General features: G+C 42.6%; 1 protein-coding gene across 11 annotated transcripts in view; it reads right to left on the reverse strand.

The window, feature by feature from the left end:
* The window catches only part of DTNB (dystrobrevin beta), a 350,467-nt gene that overhangs the window by 23,289 nt on the left and 304,791 nt on the right, over nucleotides 1-22,387 (reverse strand). For 6 of the 11 annotated variants that reach the window (XM_058287728.2, XM_004452521.5, XM_012522953.4 and 3 more), the window contains 4 exons: nucleotides 21,140-21,225; nucleotides 20,215-20,328; nucleotides 14,921-15,017; nucleotides 8,216-8,236 (listed from right to left, as the gene is read on the reverse strand). In XM_058287728.2, coding sequence (XP_058143711.1) covers nucleotides 8,216-8,236; nucleotides 14,921-15,017; nucleotides 20,215-20,328; nucleotides 21,140-21,225 — 318 coding nt within the window. Of the gene's footprint in view, nucleotides 1-1,337; nucleotides 1,404-8,215; nucleotides 8,237-10,437; nucleotides 12,105-14,920; nucleotides 15,018-20,214; nucleotides 20,329-21,139; nucleotides 21,226-22,387 lie in introns of those variants that run through there. The other 5 variants (XM_058287727.2, XM_012522954.4, XM_012522952.4 and 2 more) reach the window with 3 other exon arrangements.

Below are 22,387 nucleotides of genomic sequence, written 5' to 3' on the forward strand. Positions count from 1 at the left end.
TCTACATAATATCTTTGCTTCTTGGCCCACAAAGTCTAAAACATTTAGCAGTTTGCTGCCCCTGCCATATGCAGTGGTAAGAGGGAGCTAGTGAAGATTTCTGAGGAGGACAATGCCATGATCGGTATGATCTGTATGCTGGAATCTAACTCCGGGCAACGTGAAGGAGGAACAGACAAGCAAGAGGCTGGAGACTAGGAGACTGATAGGAGGCTTTCCCTCCAAGTGACAGATAGTGGAGGAGGGAATGAGTGGTGATAGGAGTAGAAAGGAAGAGAGAGAACACAGAAGCAACCTCTTGGAGAAAGAATAACTTGACATTGGCAACCACTGGGGATTGAATCCTGATCCCTGTAAAAGGCATGCTCAGGCTGCATGCCTGGCCCTGAGGCTGTGAACCCATTTGTAAACTTGGCCCTTGAAAATGTAATTGTTGGTTATGGTTTGCCCAAACTGAATGGGGGTGGCCTTAATCCAACATGGCTGAAGTCCTTAAGAGCAATGGAAACCAGAAATGGAAATAAAAGGCTTGGGGAGGAGCTGGAAGCTGGATGTCAACAGAACCTGCAAGAGAAAGAAGGGAGGACATCACCATGTGATGGGCAAGCCAAGGCCAGTCAACCAGACACCACTGACCCGGGAGCAGGCAAGCCTCTAGCCTCTGAAACCATGAGCCAATAAATTCCCCTGATTAGGCCAAAACTCACTGGGGGGGGGGGGGGGGGGGGATTTGTCATAGCAGTTGGAAAACTAAGAAAACAACTGGGAGGGTAGAGCATAAGAGGCCCAGTCTCTAGCCTGAGGGCAGGGCGTGCTGGCCATTACATCAACAGAAGCAGAAAATATGGTTGACAAGTGATTTATTGGGGAAACTGTTTGGAAATGTGGCCTCTGAAGCTTGTGGTACACCTGGGATGAAATCTTTTACCACCCAACCCATACCTAAACCCTCAGAATAAGGGAGTCTGAGAATGACAAGGGGCTGCAGACTGAGCATCCCAGAGATGGTTCTCTGGGCTTAAAACAAAGATTCTCAATTAGGAGCAATTTTACCTGCTAGGGGACCAGAATGGAGGGGGAATTCAGACGGCAGAGATCAGGGATGCTGCTAAACATTCTACAAAGTGTAGGACAGCCTCCTACCAAAAAAGAGTTATCTGGTCCAAAATGTCAACAGTGACAAGGTTGAGAAACCCTGCCTTAGGATGACAGAGTCACGGGGTTCCAGGCTTTTTTCACAGGTAGAGAGCTGCTGTGGAAGGAAGGCAAGGCCAGTGGAGGCCCAGACTAGGTAAGAACCTTCAAGAAGCTCAGGAGCATCTTCTGTGTATTTATTTTGGAGATGTCCTGGGGAGGGCTAGAGGCTTGAGAAGCTCCTAGATTCTTTCTCAGTTTCTTGAGGCCTGGGTTGGTTAAACATAAGAAATGAAAATAAAAATGTGAAAGTAACTTATAAATAGTGAAGTATTATATAACTTTAAAGTTAATAATAATGAATAGTAACAAAAGCACTTAAGGATTTATTTGGCTTTGTATAGCAATGATGAACTGGCATTCTTATTAAAGACATCACTTGATTCACAGTAATCTCTCTGTATTGCCTCTAATTTTATAATTTCCCTTCCTCCCTCTCTCTCCCTCCCTCCCCCTCCCCCCTTTATTTTTTCAAATGCTGGGGTATCTATATTGCAGCTCCAAATGACAGTAAATCTACTTGTTAGATTATGATTAGTAACAAATGAAGAAGAATAGTGTGAAACAGTCTATTGTACCCTTTATAGCATGCTTCTTTTAGCTGAAACCAAGGAGATGTTCATTTCAGTTAAGGACTCTAGGCCACAAAATTTCCTGCCTTGGCACAGAACATTAGAACTAGCCTGAGGTTCAGCTATAAAGTCTGTTACTCTAGAGATTGGTATTGCATTATGATTTGAGGAAATGCCTACAGATGCTCTCAGAATGAAGGGGCACAGATACCATCCCATGCCAAGACAAGATGCTGCTGGAGAGTGCTAGGTAATCTGGCCTTCCTCTTGTGGCATGGCCAAGAATCACAGAGGTAAGCCAAAGGAAAAGGGCATTGTAGAAGGAGGTGATGCTGTTATTTAGAATGTTTTCTTTTGTTTGGAAAAGTTGGAGGTAGGAGTTGGTATGAGTAGGTTTTGAGGAAAGACTTGGTTATTTGAAAGGAAGTTTAGGCAATGAAGTGAGGGCCAGAGATTTCAATGTCATGAAAGGAGAAAGCAGTGAAATCAACCTGTTTGGATTTCTGTACCTTTTTGGTTTTAGCCATTCTCTGAAATACCAGTTGGTATCTATGATGAAAGGATCCAAGAATTGTGGAGTTGGAAGTTTACAGATGAGGAAATTCAGGTTCATAAGGGTTATATGTTCAGATGGAAAGGATGCCAAAAATGCCTTATGAGAAGAACAATTCATTAAAGTATAATTCAATAAGGCAGATGTGAGAATTTAATTCCTTCTTTTGGGGGGCTGGTGAGGAGGCTGGACAAGACAAAGTCTGTTTTTCAGAGCTGTGTGCACTCTACTACTCTTCTGAAATGATTCTTTCCAAAGCTGCTGATTACTTTCTTACTGTCATATCCAAGGGTTTCTTTATCAACTTTTTCCCTCTTAAAACGTTTTGGGCTTCCATGAGAACCCACAATCCTACTTCTGCCTCCTCTCACTGCTTCTTCTTTCTTCTTTTTGTCTACTGTGGATTCTTCCTGAGGCTCATGTTCATGGCTTCAACCCTAATTCTATGCTGAACACTTGCACATCTCCATGGCGAGCCCTGTTCTCCAGGTGCATTTCCCTAACCATCTAAAAGAACTTTATTTGTGACTGCCTATTCTTTGCAACTCAGTATGTCCCAAATCAGATCAAAGTCTCCTTCCTAAGCCAAACCCCTCCCCCATTTAAACTTTTCAAATCAATGGGACCTATCATTTCCCCAGGTTCTCAGGCTCAAACTCAGAAGCAGTCTTTCATGCATCCTTTTCTGTTCATGCTTTGCTGAGATTCAGTGTGTATCTGGGGAGGAAAGTGTGTCCTAGGAATTCAAGAGTCTTCTAGTGGAAGGAAAATTTTTCCAGCTTGGTGTGTAGAGAATTTTCCTGGAGATCCTGGATGATGTTTTTCTCATGCAGTTTGCATTCTAGCCAGGAGAGAGAAAAAGTAGAAATATAGTACAGAAGGGAAATAAAAAGCCAAGGAAACCTCTCAACTCATTATTGATGAGAGTGAGGAAAAATGCTGGGGATGCTATAAATCCCCAACTGAAAACTCCTTTTTGTAGGAGTACAAGGAAGTTAGGGGGAGTGAACTACAAACACCTATTGTTAATACTGCAATGACCTTTCCCTTCCTTTTTTTTTTTTGGAAAAAAACAAATTAAAGACCAAACAAAAACAAGACCACAGAGCAGGTCCAAGACTGTTGAGCATACTCTGTAAACCTTCACAGAACACATGGGCACCGAGAGAGTCTATGCATCTGTGGCTATCACAGGCCCAGGGCCCAGGCTGAAGGTTTGCGGGATAAGAATCAAGTACAGCACTGGGTCATTGTTTACCAAAACACATCCATTTGCCAGACGGCAGTGATGCCTGAGGTTCAGGATACCCCTGACCTAGCCTGTGTTTTTGCATTTAGGATGTCATCCCAACTCTCAGATAACTTTCACACTATTTGTGGGGATGGTCTGTGTAGGATTTATCTTTTTATCCTCTGGCAGCTCAAGCTTACTGCTTTGTACATTTGTAGTGAAATCCTGTTAAATGTATAAATGAATGGCAGTCCTTTGCCTTTTAGGGTAGAGGTAGACTTAGGATTCTAATCCAAAGTATGGTGGGGCCACAGATACAGCGGTCAGAGGGCCCAGGAGATTTTAGAGGCACATTGGTTTGAATCACTTCCCAATCCAGGAAGGGAAATGATGCATGAGGCAAATGCTGACATCAAGGGGTTCATCAACAATCTCTTTAATGGACAAAGAAGTGGTTTTGTTTTATTTGTTGTTGTATAGGTTTTTTATTTTTTGAAAGTACTTTCTCTTACACTTACAAACTTAGTATTCATGAGGTTTGTTGAAGCCCTCATGGGTCAACCATAGCTAGTTAAATAGCAAGTGCTCTCCCTCTGAGGTGGTGGAGCTGTGGTCAGAGACTGGGAATTCCAGGAGCCAGCCCACACCATGCTTTCTTTGGTAGAGTTGTAATGAGTTATTTGTTTGGATCCTGGAGATCACAGAGCTAGATCCCACTAGATATTCCGACTGACCTAAAAAGAGAAGTCCCAAGTGATGCAATATTCTCTTAGCAGACTCCCCAAGATTCATCCATTTGCATCAACTTCAAAATGCCAGCTACATTCCCCTTCTGTCATCCCCATGACTAATCTGGGTCAAAGTCAACCCTCCTGTCCTAGGTACTGTCTAAAGTTCCAGTCTTTAAGCCTGATGTTGCTCTCTACATAAACGATAATCATTCTCCAACAGCAGGGATTAGAGAAATGTTTAAGGAAATATGTCCTTCATGAATAAGGAAAGCTGGTTTATTTGGTATTAGAGATCCTGTACTGAGGTCTTTGGGCGAAATGGAGCCCTGAGATGCTCCTAGAATGAACCTGTACATCTGAAGACCCTGCAGGATAGGCCTGGGCTATCGTCTGGCCTAGATGGGAGTAGCCCACAGCTCACGTACACCTGTGGCCATAAGCACCACTGCGGCAGGGATGGCCCCTACTCAGTCAGTTATTACCCCGTGGGGGGCCCTTTGTAACATGTGGATGAATCCTATAACCACATTTCTGGCTGCTAGCAGTGGGTTTCTACTGAGCAACAGTCAAAATATTTTCAAATGATACAAATAACTTATAGACATCCCACATTTTATAGATTCTCCATGCTGAAAAAAGGATTTCATTCTACATAATTAGTATCTGTTCTTTGGACAGAAATAATAATAGAGTTAATAATAATTACTAATATATTACTTTCATATTCCTGTTCTTTTGGTAACATTGAGATTCATTTTTCTGATTCCTTATTTATGAAGGGCATTCCTGCATCATAATTTAGTCTCCTGAATAGATCGACCAACTATATGGGAGTACTGTGAGCAAAATTATGCTCAAGTTATTTGAACCAGTCGTGTCCCTAACAAACTAATAAACCTATTACTTTATACAGCCCTTAAGTCAGTATCTTTTACATTTGATTAATACTTGTTTTCATTTAAGAAGTATTCACTGAGCATCTACTGCGGCTGGCACTGGGCTGGAGGCTGGGTATGCAGCAGAGAACAAGATGGTCTCTTGATTATCATGGGCCTGATCAACCCGAACTCAACTGATAAAATCCAGTGTCTGAGCCTATCAGCTGCAGGGTTAAACAGTGGGTGAAGAGTCACTTGATGAAGTCTTATCTGAAACAGCCAGGCAGTCCTATCCTTAATTATAACCCCTGGATCTGAGAAAAGAGAAGGGAAGGAGGGAGGGAGAAAGAAAAAAACAGAATTATCAGTTGAGGTGCTAATGCTACTCAAAGCACTGGAAAAGTAGCCGAGGCAGAAGGCAGAACCACGGCCCCAAAGCTTTCAAAGCCTCAGTTATTAACCATTACTCTCAAGCTCCCCAGAGGCAAACAACAACAACAACAACGAAACCAATAAACAAAACCCTATGAGGGGAAAGAAGCCAGAGAGCAGACTATATGAAAAAAGTTCTCCGTTGTGGATTTACAGAGCCTATTTGGGGAAGCATGTCTAGTAAATTCTTCATTTTAAAAGTCTTTTGCAATTGTTTTGTTACTCATTTAGGGTAATAAATTTTGAAAGGGAGGAAATTAAACTCTATTGGCCAAAATCCAAAAGTGTACAACTCTACTCTGTGTTAAATACTCATACCTTTTGTCTCTCACTCAGCAATGCTATGGATTAAAGCAGAAGCTCTAGCTCTAAAGTCTTTAGTCCTATCAGTTGTACACGTTAAAAATGTTGTTGAAGCATGTACAGTTGTTTAATCCAAATGTGAGCCTGAGCTGAGCCTTCAGTGGGCCCAGCTGAAACCTGTGAAGTGGACAGAAGGGTATTTTTACCTAAATCAACAGAGTAGCATCTCTCAACTCATACCATGGTGGGAAAAGCTGAGGAAAAACATGACCTGTACCAACTCATGCTGTGGGTGGTCCTGACAGACTGGGGATTGGGGACCTGAGCTCAGGACCTTGGCCTTGGCCATGGATAATCCCCAAGACAAACACTAGTGGCTCATTCGGGGCAGGCTTTGCAATTGAGGTCTTTTTTTTTTCTTTCTGAAATTGAGGTCTTGGTTCTTCTTTTGCCGACATCAAGAGGATAATGATTTCACACAGAATCAGAGGTCACAGAAACAAAAACGTTATTCAACCTGCTGTCCACTCAAGACTAGCTTTAAGTTGAACCTAAGAAATAACATAATAAAATAAGTGGTGGCAGACTTCTGGTTCTTGGATTACACAGCAATCCATAAAAATTTAAAAAGTGAACTAAGTACTGGAAGCTCTCCTTCTCCTGATAAAATCAGTACCCGTAAGGGCTGCCCTCTTTTGAAAGGGTTCTTAGGCGAGGTGGGGAGGATTGCCAGTGGAGTGCTTCCCTCTGAGCTGGCACATTCAGAGAGGGGTGAGGAGACGCTCGTCTGGGCTGACTGGTGGAAGGAAGCTCCCAGCAGGTGCTTTTAGGTAAAACATTCAAGTTTGGAGTGTAGGAGGGGAACACTGGTGGTCAGCCATGCCAGCCAGGGGAGGAGACTTGTGGGGAGAAGAGTGGGCGAAGGGGACAAGAAGGATGGAGGCTTTCTTTCCCTCCAACACGGTCTTGCTTCTCTTTCTGCTTGTGCTCGATGTTCCCAGCATCTCTGCGACTCCTAAGCCAACTGGAGGATGAAACCTCTCTGCCCCCTGGAGATGGGTGTGGCCATGTGGCTTGCTTTGACCCACAAACTGGAGTGGAAGTGCTTGGGTGTCATTCCCTGGTGGAGACAGCTCATGGTGGGGCTGGGCTTTCCATCCTGCTCGACTCTTGCTTTGCCACATGCATGTGCCACTGATGTCAAGTGACACAGGAGCGAAGCAGTGGACTTGGTGTAAGGAAAAAACCAAGACAAGAAAAGCCCAAACAAAGCCAAATGGATCTTTTGCCATGTGAAAGCTGCTGAGATGGCTGGGTTGTTAGCCTCTCCTGACTGTAGTGCTATATCTCTGACGGTCTGTTTTTCCTTAAGCCTCGCTTACCTCCCGCCCTCACCACCTCACTCCCTTTCTCTTCCTTTCTTCCCTTTTCTCTGATTCCATTGCTCTCTTCACTGGAAATAATAAGCATAATGTTTTATATTTCCTATTCTTAATCTAAAAAAAGGCCAAATTTTAAAAATGGGTATATTTTAAAAATTAAACATTTTATATTTCTCTCTTTAAAAAAACTTGAGGTAAATTAAAAATCAGCTTTGGCTTATGTAAAAAATGTTACACTTTGAAAACTTCGCTATGTTATCCTAAATATATGGTGTTACTACTGTGTATAGGCCCTTACCTGATTATCTTGTGTGGGTTAGTGGTGAGGAGGACAAATAAAATCAAACATAAACCTTTCCAAAACACCACACACGGCCACAGCAGCTCAGAAAAACCAGAACTCCTTAAGGAGTTACAGCATATTCTGTCCCTTAGTTTTCATTAGTTACTTGGTTAAGCAGGCCAGTGGAGCTGGAGCATCCAAAAGCCTGTTCAAGATTGGAGGATAACTAAAGTTATCGAAAGAACCACTGATTTTCATGCATACTCATCCATGACATAGACTGGAGATCACCCCCACCACCCCATAAGTTGTTTCAAGCAACTGAAGTCACCCTAGACACAAAGCAGCAGAGAATGAAAGAGCAATTGTAACTGGCTTAATCATGCATATTTAAATAAACACACAGATGTGGGCTTACAATTCAACAAGCACTGGTTTACAACAAGAACATGCTCTACTCAGTAAATGAGACTCGGACTTTTAGGTCATTTTACAAATACCATGGGGAGAGAACTGCTGAGGGTTTTGCTCACAACCAGTTCTGCAGAGACCATCTGATGAGGGAGGAGAGCAGAAGGCACATGACAGGTATCTGGGGGAAAGAGGCACATGCAGAAGGAGCAAGAGTCAGACGGAGGGTTCTGGAGTTCACTTACTGCCTGCTTTTGCTCCTCCTCCTAGAGTTGTTGAAGACAGGGAAAAAAGGCAGAAGGAGAAAGGAGAGAAATTAATGCCCATCACCACAAACTTTTGGAAAAAGTAAATGACAGAAAAATCGGGCAAACCAGGCCAGGCCCGTGGGTTTGGAGACCAAAGGCCCTGGCCACATATGAGCACCAGCGGGATAAAACAGCAGGCCTCTGCACTGCCCAATTCGTTAACTGCCAGCTTCTGGAGTTGGAAGGGGCCTTAGAAACCATCAAATTCAACTTCCTTACTTGTAGATGAAAGAGGCCTAGAGAGCCTGACTTGGCCAAAGTCTTGTACTATTTATGGTAAATCTGAAACAAGAAGCCCCACACGACTCAAAATCCCAGTAATCGTTCTGCTTCCCGATACGCACAGGTGTACGTACATTTATCTAGGCTCAGCATGTGGAACACAAGCCAACAGCCTCAGCATCACCTGGAGACTTGTCAGAGATGCAAATCGTGGGGCCCCAGTCTGGACCCGCTGAATCAAAACTGCAAGGGTGGGGCCCAGCAGTGTGTCTAACAGGGTTTTCAGGTGATTTGGAAGCACACTTGTTTGAGAATCCCTGCTCTAAGAACGTCTCAACTGGCAATTCCACCTGAGCAGAGATTCTTTAGTCCCCTCCCTCCACACTTGTTGGAACTGCAACACCGCCCATTTGCTTTCAGGCCGCTATGTCATTTTTCCCAAGGATGCACATGCATCAGTTTTCCCAATAAGCTGCAAACTGTTCCAGGGCCCTGAGAAATCTTTGCAAAAAATTCTTGACCTCAGTTTTTCATCAGTTCAGCACGTTTATTTATTACTTCTTATGTGTAAGGTACTGGGAGCACAGAGCTAAGGAAGATGGGATCTTTGCCTTCTAGAACTTCCCACACACAGGCCACAGAGTGGGCAGTTGACTGACGAAGGCAGGGGAGAAAGAAGCACACAGGATGAGAAATACTTTTGAGTTTCTCCTCAGGTCTCTCAGTTTCCTCTTTCTGTGCCTCGTCATGATTAACTGTGGTCAGAGAGCCTCAGCTCTTTGCCCCAAGCACACCAATCTGAAGGCTGCTGCCATGGTTCTCTAAAAGGGGAGCCACCCATAAGGTGGTCTCTATTGAGCATGTGTCTAGAAAGTCAGAGGAAAGGATAAGTGCTTCTGTTTTCACAGTTTCCTGATCTGGGTGCAACGGTAAAATGACTTCAGTAAATCACAGGAATTATAAAAGGGATAAGGTAAGTGAAAATTTGTAGAAGACAATTTTTATTCCAGCAAGAGAGATCTATGGACTAGAAATTAAGTGGACACCAAGAAATTTCTTGAGGAGACTCCAATGCACTGCAGGAAGATGCTCTTCATAGTTAAAGCCAGCTGCCAGGTGGCTGAGCAAACCTAAACTCAAGGAAACCAGGCAAAGAGGGTCCTGAGCATTAGCCTGGTCAGCCTGAAGAAGCCAGGCTCTCAGCCTCTGCATCCGCTGTGCACGGCTCGGGTGAGAAGGGGCTCGAGCTTAGCAGTTGGGAAGTGGTCTCCCTTCAGACTTCCCTGTGGGATGGAACACTTTTCTTCCAGTCAATAGGCAAAGCAAACAGCTATCAGTAGTTATCAAGGAATTAAAAATGTGTCCTTATTGCTGGCATTAAGTGTTGAAATGGCAATGGAAATGGTGGTAGAAGAACGGGGCACTCTGACAGGCTGAAATGGCATCTGAGGCTAAAAGACCAGTATATAATTTCTTAGACCTGTTTCTAAGCCACCTGCTCTTGTCACTGTTTTTCCCAGGTCTGCTACTGAAGATAACACTATTTTTTCAGGATGTAAAGGCCTCCCATGTGATTGGGTGTCCCAGAAGGAGGACTTTGGCAAAGTGTTTTAATTAGGATGGTGCCTTACAATTTAAACTCTTAATTGTTATTCAGAGAAAGTCCTGAAGGCCCAGTCAACACAATAAACAGATAAGATATGAGGTCTTAGGACTTCTTTGTTATCAAGTAGTCAGTTGATAAACAGTGACTGATGAAGGCAGAGGAGCCAAGTGGACTGAAAGGGGGTAATAACGCCTAAGCTGTAAAATACAAAGCAGGGAGTCTGGTTACCTGGCCAGAGTAATGGCATAGACACTGGTCATCCAAACAAAATGCTTTTCCATCCAGACTAGGTAAACATTTGCAAATAAGGTTGAAATTCAAAACTACAGAATTCATCTGGTAAATTTATTTAAAAACAGTATTGGAAAAATGGAAAATAAGTTTGAGAAATATAGGGAGCATCAATTAGAAACTGAAACACCAACATATAACCATTTCTAGATAAAATACGAAGTCTGAGACAGAGGTTATCTATGTAATAATTAATCAGGGGGAACTATGTACAGAAAAGATAAGTACAGAAACATGGGTACCTGAGCTTTGGTCAACATTATGTCATTAAAGAAAAACAATAAAAACGTCCCTGATACTCTTTGATGACAGGGATTGAATACTATTCACATTATAGCCTAAATACCTAAATGTGACACATAGAAATTTAATACATTTTGTTAAAGAAGTTTATGATTAATTTTTACTCTGCCTTGCTCCCCAAAAAGGATTTAGGTGCTTTTGTTGAATGAATAAATGAATGAACTAACTTCATATGTATGCTTCTTTAAATTATCATTTTTCAGATGAAGAGATTATAAAGTACACAACTTTTTAGTGTACCAGAATGAAAGAGCTCCATGTGAAGTGGAAATTGATTGTGATTTTAAAAAAATATTTATTTATTTCCCCCCTTCCCCCACCCTGCTGTTTTTCTGTCTGTGTCCATTCATGGTGTGATCTTCTGTATCTATTTCTCTTTTTGTCTTCTCTTCTTGTCTTTCTCCTCTAGGACTCACCGGGATTCGATCCTGGAGACCTCTGATGTGGAGAGAGGTTCCCTGTCAATTGTGCCACCTCAGTTCCTGGTCTCTGCTGCGCTTCACCTTGACTCTCCCCTTCCTCTCTCTTTTGTTGTGTCATCATCTTGTTGCATGACTCACTTGCATGGGCACTGGCTCACTGCATGGGCACTCATGCTGGCACTTGGCTCACCGTGCGGGCACGCTTTCTTTTCTTTTTCACCAGGAGGCCCCAGGGATCGAACCAGGGTCCTCCCATATGGTAGGCGGAGGCCTTATCACTTGAGTCACATCCACTTCTCTGTGTGATGTTTTAATTTAGAGTACCCCAGATCATGTGGCTTGATTGTCCATTTGACTATTTATAGCTATTTTATAAGTGAATTAAATGCTAGTAGGTTGAACATAAGTGAAAGCAGCTCAGTCTTTTGAAATTAAAATTAGGATTCTAAAGTGTACTTTTCTATTATGGGCTGGTAAACATTTTTTAATAGTAGGAAAACATCTTTGAAATTGTTATAGAAATCAATGATTCAGTATATACCTTCATGTATGACTTTTCAGGAATGCATATACTATACAGACGAAAATTTTGTCGTAATCCCTTTGGAAAGTTGGGACACTATAGTCATGAGATTTTTAGCTGTAAATTCTATTTGATGGATAAAAAGACAAATACTATTCCTGGATTGGTGTTTATAAATCGTTTTTCTTAATCTGCATGGACTCAGCCTGTCAGGTGGGTAAATGATAGGGCATTTAATAACCTGGCAGAGAATCCTACAAGTGGGGCTGCAGGGTCCCCCTTATTTTATAGAAATCATTATGGTAAGCCAACAGCTGGAAATACAAAGAAACTCAGGGTTTGGGATTAGGGGTCCAGGTATCAGCTCATTCTGCTTAGCCGTTGAGTCCAAGTGTCAGTGGTGGTTGCTGTAGGGTCCATGGGACTCAGACCAGTGGCTCTAAGGAACACCTAAGATACCTGAAAGGAAAGCACCCCGTGTTACTTACGGGAAACGCACTCTGGCTCCCCATCAGTTTGCAAAAACGTTTGCCTTTACAAAAATCACACTGGTGCACCCGCCTATCTATATTTTGGGATATCTTTCTGAAAGGGGGTTGGGCACAGGAAAGAGGTGAGTGGATCCTCTATTACCTCCTGCCCTGCAGGTGGAATCGTTCCACACTAGCAGGGCTTCTGGAGTCCCACACAGCTCCGGAGGTTACCAAGGCCGAATAATGTTTTAGTTTATCTCTGCTGTTCTGAGTGGTGATTGGGTTGTTTTGCTGGATGCATAGCAACTATTAAAGGGATTCGGGCTGGTTTTATGCAGAAGGTTTTCTTTTAAATATGACTCATTTAAGACATTAAATATTTCTGAGGAGAAATCCTGCTACCAGGGTTAATGTAGAAAAGTGTTTATGCAAAACAACCCAAATATGCAGGACCGAAGCTAGAGGAATCTCAGATCAAGACTACAAGAAGTTTTTGTCTTGACCAAGGAGAAAGTCAAAGAGCCTTACTCTGGAATATATGCTCTCCAATGTAACCGAGTTAGACTTATTTATAATTTCCTTATACATGGCTCTTCTGTCCCTTTTATTTGAACCTATACTTATTAAATAAGTATACTTATTAAATATATGTCCTAGAGACTTAAATCTTTGGTCTGTTCATATGCCAGTTGAGCCCTGAATCTCACCAGTTGTAACACCTCCTCCCAGTTTATTGGACTCACCCAGGACAACTAACAAAAGGATGATGATGGACAATGCCCATCCCAGGATGTCAAGTGTCTGCAACTGCAAGCAGTAAAGTTCCATCTATCTGCCCCATGGGATATACGCCCTTTCTCAATTGGAGAAAGGGTAGGCACCACCATCCCAAAATCCTCAAGACTGAGGAATGAACAAACATAAGGGGGGAAAGCAACTACGGACTAAAGTAGACTTATGATAATTCTATCAATGTTAGAACTTGTATCACTGATATAAAGGCAGTGGCCACCAGAGGTTCTGAGGAGAGGGAGAGGAAAGAATAGGTACAACATGGGGTCATTTTGGTGACACTGGAATTGTCCTGCATGACATTGCAATGAAAGATACAGATCATTATACATTTTGTTGAAACCTATAAAATTGTGCAGAGCAAAGTGTAAGCTATAATGTAAACTACAGGCCTTGGTTAGTGCAATGCTTCAGTATGTGCTCATCAATTTTAACAAATGTACCACATGAATGAAAGATGTTGTTAATGGAAAGTGTGGGAGGGGGAGAGGATGGTATATTTGGGAATCCCCTATGTTTTTGATGTAATCTAAAGCTTCTTTAAAAATAAAACAACCCCCCCCCCCCGCAAAAAAAAAAAACACACATACCCCTCACACACAAACACAAATACTACCTTTATCCAGGTTGCTAATACCCAGTAGCTTCATTACTAGGTCATGGTTAGAATGGAGGAGTGGAAGAAAGTGTAAACTGTGCTGTCCTTGGGCTACCACTCCCAGCCCAAAGCCTTGTCTTCTCAGGTCCAGATGATCACGTTCGTGCCCTAAATTATTACTTTCCAAGCCTTCAATGACTCCCCTTATTACAGGTTTTAATCTGCTCCTCCCCCAACTCTGGAGACATTCCACACTTCCTGGTTTTCACTCTAGCCCCTAACTGTGTCGTTCTACAAAATGCAGTGGTTTCACAGCCTGGGATGGGACCTCAGGAGCGAACAGCATCAGCAAATGCGCTCCTGCAGTGCTGCCATGCAGCTGGGTAAATACTTCCCTTCAGTGCCCAGTGAAACTGTCCCTGTGAAGCCATTTAAATGCCAAGCGTGCTTTTCCCTGCTTTGGGGTCTAGGGACTGTAATACGTCTTTTTCAACAAAAATAGACGAGAGACTTGAACTATTACTCATTTACTTGCTTCCCAACGTATTAAGCCTAAAGATAATGTTATTTTATTTTCATACAGCAAAATCATTGATTAGAATTAGTTGAGATGGGCCTCTGTACCGCTTATTTTTTTAAGATTTATTTTTATTTATTTCTCTCCCCTCCCCCCCCACCCCGCCCCAGTGGTCTGTTCTCTGTGTCCATTTGCTCTGTGTTCTTCTTTTTGTCCGCTTCTGTTGTTTTCAGCAGCATGGGAATCTGTGTTTCTTTTGGTTGCGTCATCTTGCTGCGTCAACTCTGTGTGTGTGGCGCCATTCGTGGGCAGGCTGCACTTTTTTTTTGTGTTGGGTGGCTCTCTTTATGGGGCACACTCCTTGTGTGTGGGGCTCCCCTACGTGGGGGACACCCCTGCGTGGCAGGGCACTCCTTGCGCGCATCAGCACTGCACATGGGCCAGCTCCACACGGGTCAAGGAGGCCCGGGGTTTGAACCGTGGACCTCCCATTTGGTAGGTGGACGCCCTATCCACTGGGCTAAGTCCGCTTCCCCTGTACCTCTTATCAACATAGAATATTTGTTAAGTATTTAGGTGGAATATTTGGAAATACTTGAGAACTTTCAGTTGAAAATATTATTCATGTATACCTAGGTAATTGATATTCTATTTATAAACATTCTTATTGACTCATAAAAGCAACTATCAGAATAATAATTAGCAACTACTAATAATCAGGCTTTAGATCAGTCATTGAGATGACTAAATTTATGGAAACTGTTCTGGGCAGCAATATTCAAGCCTTCAGCCTCACCTTGCTGCGAGTCGTGGGGAAGGCAGAGGCCGAGGCTGAGGGAACGTGGGAGAAGAGCAGGATGTGGGGTACAGGGTGGCTATCTGAAGGGGTGCTTACCTTCAACAGCTTCATCAGCCCCTCCAGCTGGACCATCAGCTCCCGCCTGCTCTCCTGAAGGGCTGACATCCTCTGCTCCAGCTCATCTTTCCTTTGCCTGTCCGGGAGGAAAGGCCCGTCAGGGAGGAAGCGCTGAAGATACAGGGCGCCCCCGTCCCCTCACTGGGGACAGGCCACTTACGAGACTGAGCTGCTCTGAGAAGCTGAGCGTGTCTGTTCTGAAACCTCATCTACAGAAGGGGGATATAGATCTGTTTTGCTTACTTTCCTGGACTGTTGTGAGAAGAATATATAAAAATGCTTTGGGAAGTATATATTGCTATATAGAGAAAAAATATAATGAAAGTGAGTAATTAAAAAAAAAATTCTTCAGGAAGTCAAATATCTTCTTTAGAAAGATATATAAAGGAGTCAAAAATGTAAATTAATAGTGGAGAAGTTGGATGAAAACTGTCCAGCACTTCTGCACCAGGTGTCAGGTCCAGCAGTGTGACAAGGGTCAGGGTGAATCTACGTCTAGGAAAGTTCATGCTCCCCAGAGCAAAGGTTCCATTTTATCAATTTTAGCTCAACGTGTCTGAAACTAGACCTTCTCCTCCAAATGGTTCTCCCCCCAACTTCCCCATCCCTCTACTTTTCTTCTGGTTATCAGGGCTGAAAAACTCAGTCCTCTTTGGCCGCCCAATTCAGATGGTCCTGTCTTGGAAATGTCCGTTCTTATCTCTCTATTCCCACCTCTCTCACTTTATCCAGGTGTTCCTTTCCTCACCTGTGCAACAGTCTTCTTGCTTGATTAATCCTAATTTCACCTGCTATGGAGAGGAAAAAGCAGTGGAATATAAATCAAGAGACCTGAGATCTAGCCCTGGGTCCACCATTTGCTAAATATGCAACCTTGGACAAGTCACTTGTCCTCTCTGAGTCCCTGTTTTCTCTTCTTTAAAATGGGACTAAGAACAGAAAACAAATGGCAAAGGAGCATTCTGAGGATCAAATAGGAAAATATATAAACATTTGTGAGCCTTAAAATGCTGCTCAAAAGAAATCTATTAATTTCATCATCCTGTGCAATAATTTCACTGGTTTTCTGCATCCCTGACTCTTGCCTGCAAGTCGAGGCCTGTGCTGTCCACTATGGGGGCCCTCAGCCACGTGTGCTGCTGAACACTAGAAATGTGCCTCGTGCGCATCTGAACTGAGATGTGCTGTGCGAAATACACCCTGGACTTTGAAGACTTAGTGTGAAAAAAGAAAGTAAAATATCACATTAATTTTAAAATATTGATTATATGTTAAAAGGATAATATTTTTTGATACATTGGGTTAAATAAAATGCATTATTAAAATTGATGATACCTATTTCTTTTTCATTTCTCAACGTTGTTATTAGAAAATCTTAAACCACAGATTTGCTCACTTTATATTTCTATTGGCGAGTGCTGCTGTGGACCCCACCCACCCTCCTATCCTCAGCTCCCCCCAGGCCATTTTGGGCGTTCTAGTCAGTGGTTCCCTCTTCTCTAACAAAGCCCATCATTTCACGACTCATAGCTTTCCCACATCTCTTCAGGACCTTATCCATTGTACCATGTCCATCCTCAACACCGTTCTTTCCAAGAAGCTGCTCCCGCTCCCTCCAGCAGATTCTGCACTTTGTGCTTCTCTGTGGTACTAACTTTACCTTGCACTCCTGTCATTCCTCCAATGATGTGAAATCCCTGACGTTAGGGGATGAGCTTTACTTATCTTTGCATATATTGAAGGATTAAGAGACTATCCTAATTCTGGTATATGCTCAACATCAATAGCACTAAATGCAATTATTATTTGAAACCTTCCAAGAATCTCCTATGATCTATCAGTCCATCTATCACTCATGTATCTCTAGAATCTGGACTCAATGAGCTAACTATGTTATCTCTTGTCACTGGCACTTGAAAGATTCTTTCAATGAATGACTGAAAACAAATTCTGAGCTCAAAGTCTCTCCCTCTCTGAAATGTGTCATACTTATTTGGGGAATCAGGCTGACTCTCCAACCCCATTTCCAAACTGAAATGCTCTGTCCCATCTTTCATAACCTTGCTGAAATTCCATGACCTCCTTGGGTCTAACTGATTCCAGACTATAAATATCTTTGTGCCCCCCTCCCCAGACACCTTATAATGCAATACCTATACTGTTTACTCTTTTTTTCTTTTTTTAAAGATTTCTCTCCCCTTCTCCCCCCCGCCCCCGTTGTCTGCTCTCTGTGTCCATTTGCTGTGTGTTCTTCTGTGACCGCTTCTATCCTTATCAGTGGCACCGGGAATCTGTGTTTCATTTTGTTGAGTCATCTTGCTGCGTCAGCTCTCCGTGTGTGTGGCACCATTCCTGGGCAGGCTGCACTTTCTTTCGCGCTGGACGGTTCTGCTTACGGGGTGCACTCCTTGTGTGTGGGGCTCCCCTTTGCAGGGACGCCCCTGCGTGGCACGGCACTCCTTACGCGCATCAGCACTGCGCATGGGCCAGCTCCACATGGGTCAAGGAGGCCCGGGGTTTGAACCGCGGACCTCCCATGTGGTTGGCAGACGCCCTATCCATTGGGCCAAGTCTGTTTCCCCCTATACTGTTTAACACAGTGTATTATTTCACTACCTACTAAGTTTTTATGTTTTGTTTCCAAAACTAGATTATAACCTTTTTTTAGGATGGCTTCTTTGTCTTCTAGTTTTCCATATTCCCTCTATTTACAACATAGGTATAATCAATAAGGAGAACCCAACCCGTTCAACCTTTACTAGGAGCCTTCCTTCCCTGAACCCGAGCCTGGATGTGGTGCTTTCTCTGTGCTGTGTATAACCAAAAAATTGTATTACAAGACAAAAACGAATGAACTATAGCTACAGTCAACAACATGGAAGGACCTAAAGAGTAACACATAATAAAGTGATAACGTTCTCTAAAGCTCAAAAAACAAAAAGCAAAATGAAACACTATCATATAGGAATGCATACATATGTGAGAATACTGTTTAAAAGGAAAGGGAATGATAACCCAAATTATGGATAAAGGTTAATTCTGTGAGGAAGATGGAAATAGGAAAATGGGATAAGGGAGAGACACATAGATGATGTGATTTAAGCAATACATGAGTTCTCAGGTTGAGCGGGTTTAAGGCTGTTCATTTTATTAATATGCTTCATATCTTACATATTTGTAACATAGCATATATTTTATAACAAACATATCATTAAAATAATAATGAAGGGGAAAAGGCAATCCTAGTGGACAGGGGGCAGGACTACTGGTCCTGTGGATGAGTTTCTCCATCTTGTTTTATTATACTAGGTGGGTATATTGATAAAAAAACTAGAGATCCTGCCTTTTATGTGTCTTGTAATAAATAAAATTCTTAATTTTAATGTGGTTGAATTTGCCAGTTTCTTCTTTTATGGTTAGCAATTCGGAGAAATTATTTCCTATTTCAAAATCCTAAAGAAGCTCTCCTACATTTTTTTCAAGAAGTTTTAAAGTTTTTTGTCTTTCATGTTTAATTCATGTGGTGGTGGTTTTTATATACAGTATGTGGTAAGAGCCAATATATTTTCTTCACATGCATAATCAATTGTTCTAGCACATAGTTCCTCCTTTCTTCAGGGACATAGGAACTGTTTTTGATTTCTGATTTCTCAGGCTTTAGATCCTCTGTGGACTAAGATTAAATTCCTGCTTCCTGCTGCCTTATATGACATCCTAGAACTTAGCCCTTTGCCTACCAAATCCGTGATATTTTTCAGATCCCTCCAGTTCAACTGAGCACTTTTAGCAATCCCAGCTCTAACAAGAGTTAGACTCAAGTATGACAGTTTTTTGCTTTTCTAGATACAAAAATAGTTCCTTGTGCCTGAGCCAAGGTTTTGGAAAGAAAACAGGTGTTTATTATGCTGATAGCCTAGAGCTGGGGCTCTTAATAAGGGGTCTAAGAGCTTGAATTGAAATTCAAAAACACATTCTTGTGGGGACGAGTTGTGTGGGTATGATATATTTATTAAATAATACACTGCATAATGTGGACTTAGTAAGGGGTCTGTGGTTTTCATTGGACTGGCAAAGGGGTCCATGGAACAAAAAAGGTGAAGAACTCCTGGCCTAGAGCTATATTCTGCTTAGTCAGCAGCATTTGTTTTCCCATCCTTCCTGGTATAACACCAACTGTACTAATAACTCAGATATGTGACAGTGGACTGCAGAGGAACCAAAATCTCAGCCCAACTAAATGTAAAAACTAAAATGAATTTTTCAGGAGACTACGAATTGCTATTCCTCTAATGATTTTCATCTGCAAAGTTTAAATTCTTTATGACTTATTTATTGATGATATAAATCTAAACAAAAGGACATCTATGGAAGAAGAATCTCCATTCTCTAGGAAAAGAAATCATGGTTTAGAGGCTAAATAGCATAGCCAAAGGAAGAGCTAAAAAGCATATTCAGCTATGCAGAACCTCTGATGATACCACATTAAAAATTAACAGTGGAAGTCAAATGCTACAACTTAAACAAGAAGAAGCCACCAATCAGAAATCTAGAGGTCTGGTGAGAGCAGGTGTCAAGCCACTATACTTAGTTTCCATCATGTCCTTCCTTACAGAAGAATACACATCTCTGAGACAGAAAGGAAATGAGACTCTAATCAGCTTACTCTCATGCTGTCCTCTTCTGAAAGGCCTTGCCACTTCCTCTCAAAAAGCAGCAAAGGGCAGTTAAAGTTGCTCTCTACCCTCATTCTGATCCTCCTTCCTTAGTTTCTCTATCCTTGGCGAGTTTAGATCTACACTGCAGTGGGAAGGCACCATCCCCATGGTGCAAGGGATGCTCTCTTGGTTTCACCTCTCAGAGGATGTGCCTATGAAGCACCCCTTTCCTTCAACAGGGTCCTGCTCTGACTGTGAGGTGCCAGGAGGATATATTCATAGGCAAGTGAACATTATTCCTGTTGAGAGTCTCTAAAGTTAGATTAATTAGCAAGATAGGATCGACTGTAACACAATGATCTTATTAAAGCAACCTCAAAAGTGTTAATACTGCATGTTTTGTCTGCGAGTGCAGGACTAGCATTTGGCTGAAGTTCTCAGTGTCCATATAGTGGGACCCAAACATCTGAAGAAGTAGCAGAATGGGTGGAATTCTTGGGCTGTTTCTTCTAGTTATTCTGATCAGTACATTCTCACCTATTAGTTCGGTTTCCGGAGCTATAAATTCCCACTGAAATGGACTATAGTTTGGAACTGTGGTGCAGTATTCCTACCCACCTCAGCAGCCGCAGCTCTGCCAACAATGTGGGGTTCTGCTGGGCCTTCTCGGGGGTGGGCTGGGAGGCCTGCTCATGTTCAAGGCGCAGACGCTGGATCTCCTGCAGGATCTCTCTAGAGAGGGATGAAAGAAAGAAAGACATCTTTGCAGTGTTCACAGCCCTTTATGTTTCCAGTTAGACGGTATTACTTTAATAGCATCAACTCTACTGATCCTGTTCCAACAGCTTCCAAATGACCTGAATGTGAAACGGACGCCTTAATACTGCTTCATGGGCCATCTCCTCAATGAAACAACATTTTGCAGCAGACAAATTTACAAAAACATTCTAAGAACTTAAAAGGAAAATGACAATTAGAACATTCTTTCTGGAAAGAAGAAAAGAGAACCTCTAGGCTCCTGATGCAGGCCCCGTGCTCACTTCCCTGAGCCTCCCTCTGCCATCTGTTCCTGAATGCAGGAGGGCTGCCGTTTCTGCCACCTGGGTTCAATCCCTTAGTCCTGGATTCCACCTTTCAGTGCAGAATGGTGTGTAGTCTGGTCTCCATGCCTTTAAAGGCTTAAATTTTTAAAAAAATTTTTAATGAGACACCAGACAGCCACATGCAGCCTAATGGGCGAGGACAAGAAGACTAGAGAGAACAGAAGGTTGCTGGGATGTACAGCGGAGAAAGGAATAGTAAGGATAAAGCACTGGTGGCCGGGAGAGGGCACTGGGAAAAAGTGAGCAGGGTTTTGGCCTACCGGGGTAAACAGCAGGCAGATATACACAGATCAGTGTCCAGGGCATTTACTGGGTGGGGGCTGCCTATGTTCACTGAGGGGACCCTCCTTGGTGGTCACAGGTTTGTAAGGAAAATGAGAATCATCTACTCACGTGGTCATCCTGGGCTTTGGAAACTGGCTCAACTTCTGCATTCTTACCTGTTTTTATTTTCCAGTTCTGCAATGAGCTGTCTTTGTTGTTTGTTGGCGTCAAAGTTAAAGCTCAAGTCAGTAGGAGGACGGGTCTGAAGCAGGAAGAAAGAAAATTTTCTTTTTCCGGTCTGATTTAAATATATTCAGCAGCCTAGACTATCGATTTTAACCACTTTCCCCTTTTGACTACCTTCATGTACACAGTTCAGTGACATTAATTACATTCATAGTACTGTGCTACCACTACTACCATCCATTACCAAAACATTTTCATCACCCCAGAAACTGCACCCATTAAGCAGTAACTCCTTATTCCTCCCTTGGCCTCAGCCCCTGCTAACTAATAATCTACTTCTGTCTCTATGTACCTGCTTATTCTAGGTATTTCATATAAATGAAATCATATAGTATTTGTCCTGTGTCTGGCTTATTTCATTAGCGTAATGTTTTCAAGGTTCATCCATATTGTAGCATGTATCAGAACTTAATTCCTTTTTATGGTTGAATAATAGTCCAAGGTATGTATGTAGTGCATTTTGTTTATCCATTCATCAATTGATGGGCATTTGGGATGCTTCTACTTGCTGGCTGTAATGAATAATGCTGTGATGAACATTCATGTACAAGCTCTTGTGTGAGTATATGGTTTCATTTCTTGAGTGGACTTGCCTTTTGATAATTATCTTTTGAGGAACTGCCAAACTGTTTTCCAAAGCAGTTGCACCACTTTACCTTCCCACCAGCTATGTATGAGGATTCCTATTTCTCCACATCTTTACTAACACTTGTTATTATCTGTCTTTTTGATCACATTCACTAAATGGGTGTGAATTGTTATCTCTTGGTTTTGATTTCCATTTCCCTAACAACTGATGATGTTGAACATATTTTCATGTGCTTATTGGCCATTTGTGTAACTTCTTTGGAGTTTTTTTTTTTTTAAAGATTTATTTATTTATTTCTCTACCCTCCCCCTACCCCCCCCCCCCCCCCGTTGTCTGTTCTCTGTGTCTTTTTGCTGCATCTTCTTTGTCCACTTCTGTTGTTGTCAGCTGCACGGGAATCTGTGTCTCTTTTTGTTGCGTCATCATCTTGTGTCAGCTCTCCATGTGGGTGGCGCCATTCCTGGGCAGGCTGCACTTTTTTTCACGCTGGGCAGCTCTCTTTACGGGGCGCACTCCTTGTGCATGGAGTTCCCCTACGTGGGGGACACCCCTGCGTGGCACAGCATTCCTTGCGCGCATCAGCACTGCG

This window comes from Dasypus novemcinctus, chromosome 25, assembly GCF_030445035.2.
Source record: "Dasypus novemcinctus isolate mDasNov1 chromosome 25, mDasNov1.1.hap2, whole genome shotgun sequence".
NCBI classification, from domain to species: domain Eukaryota; kingdom Metazoa; phylum Chordata; class Mammalia; order Cingulata; family Dasypodidae; genus Dasypus; species Dasypus novemcinctus.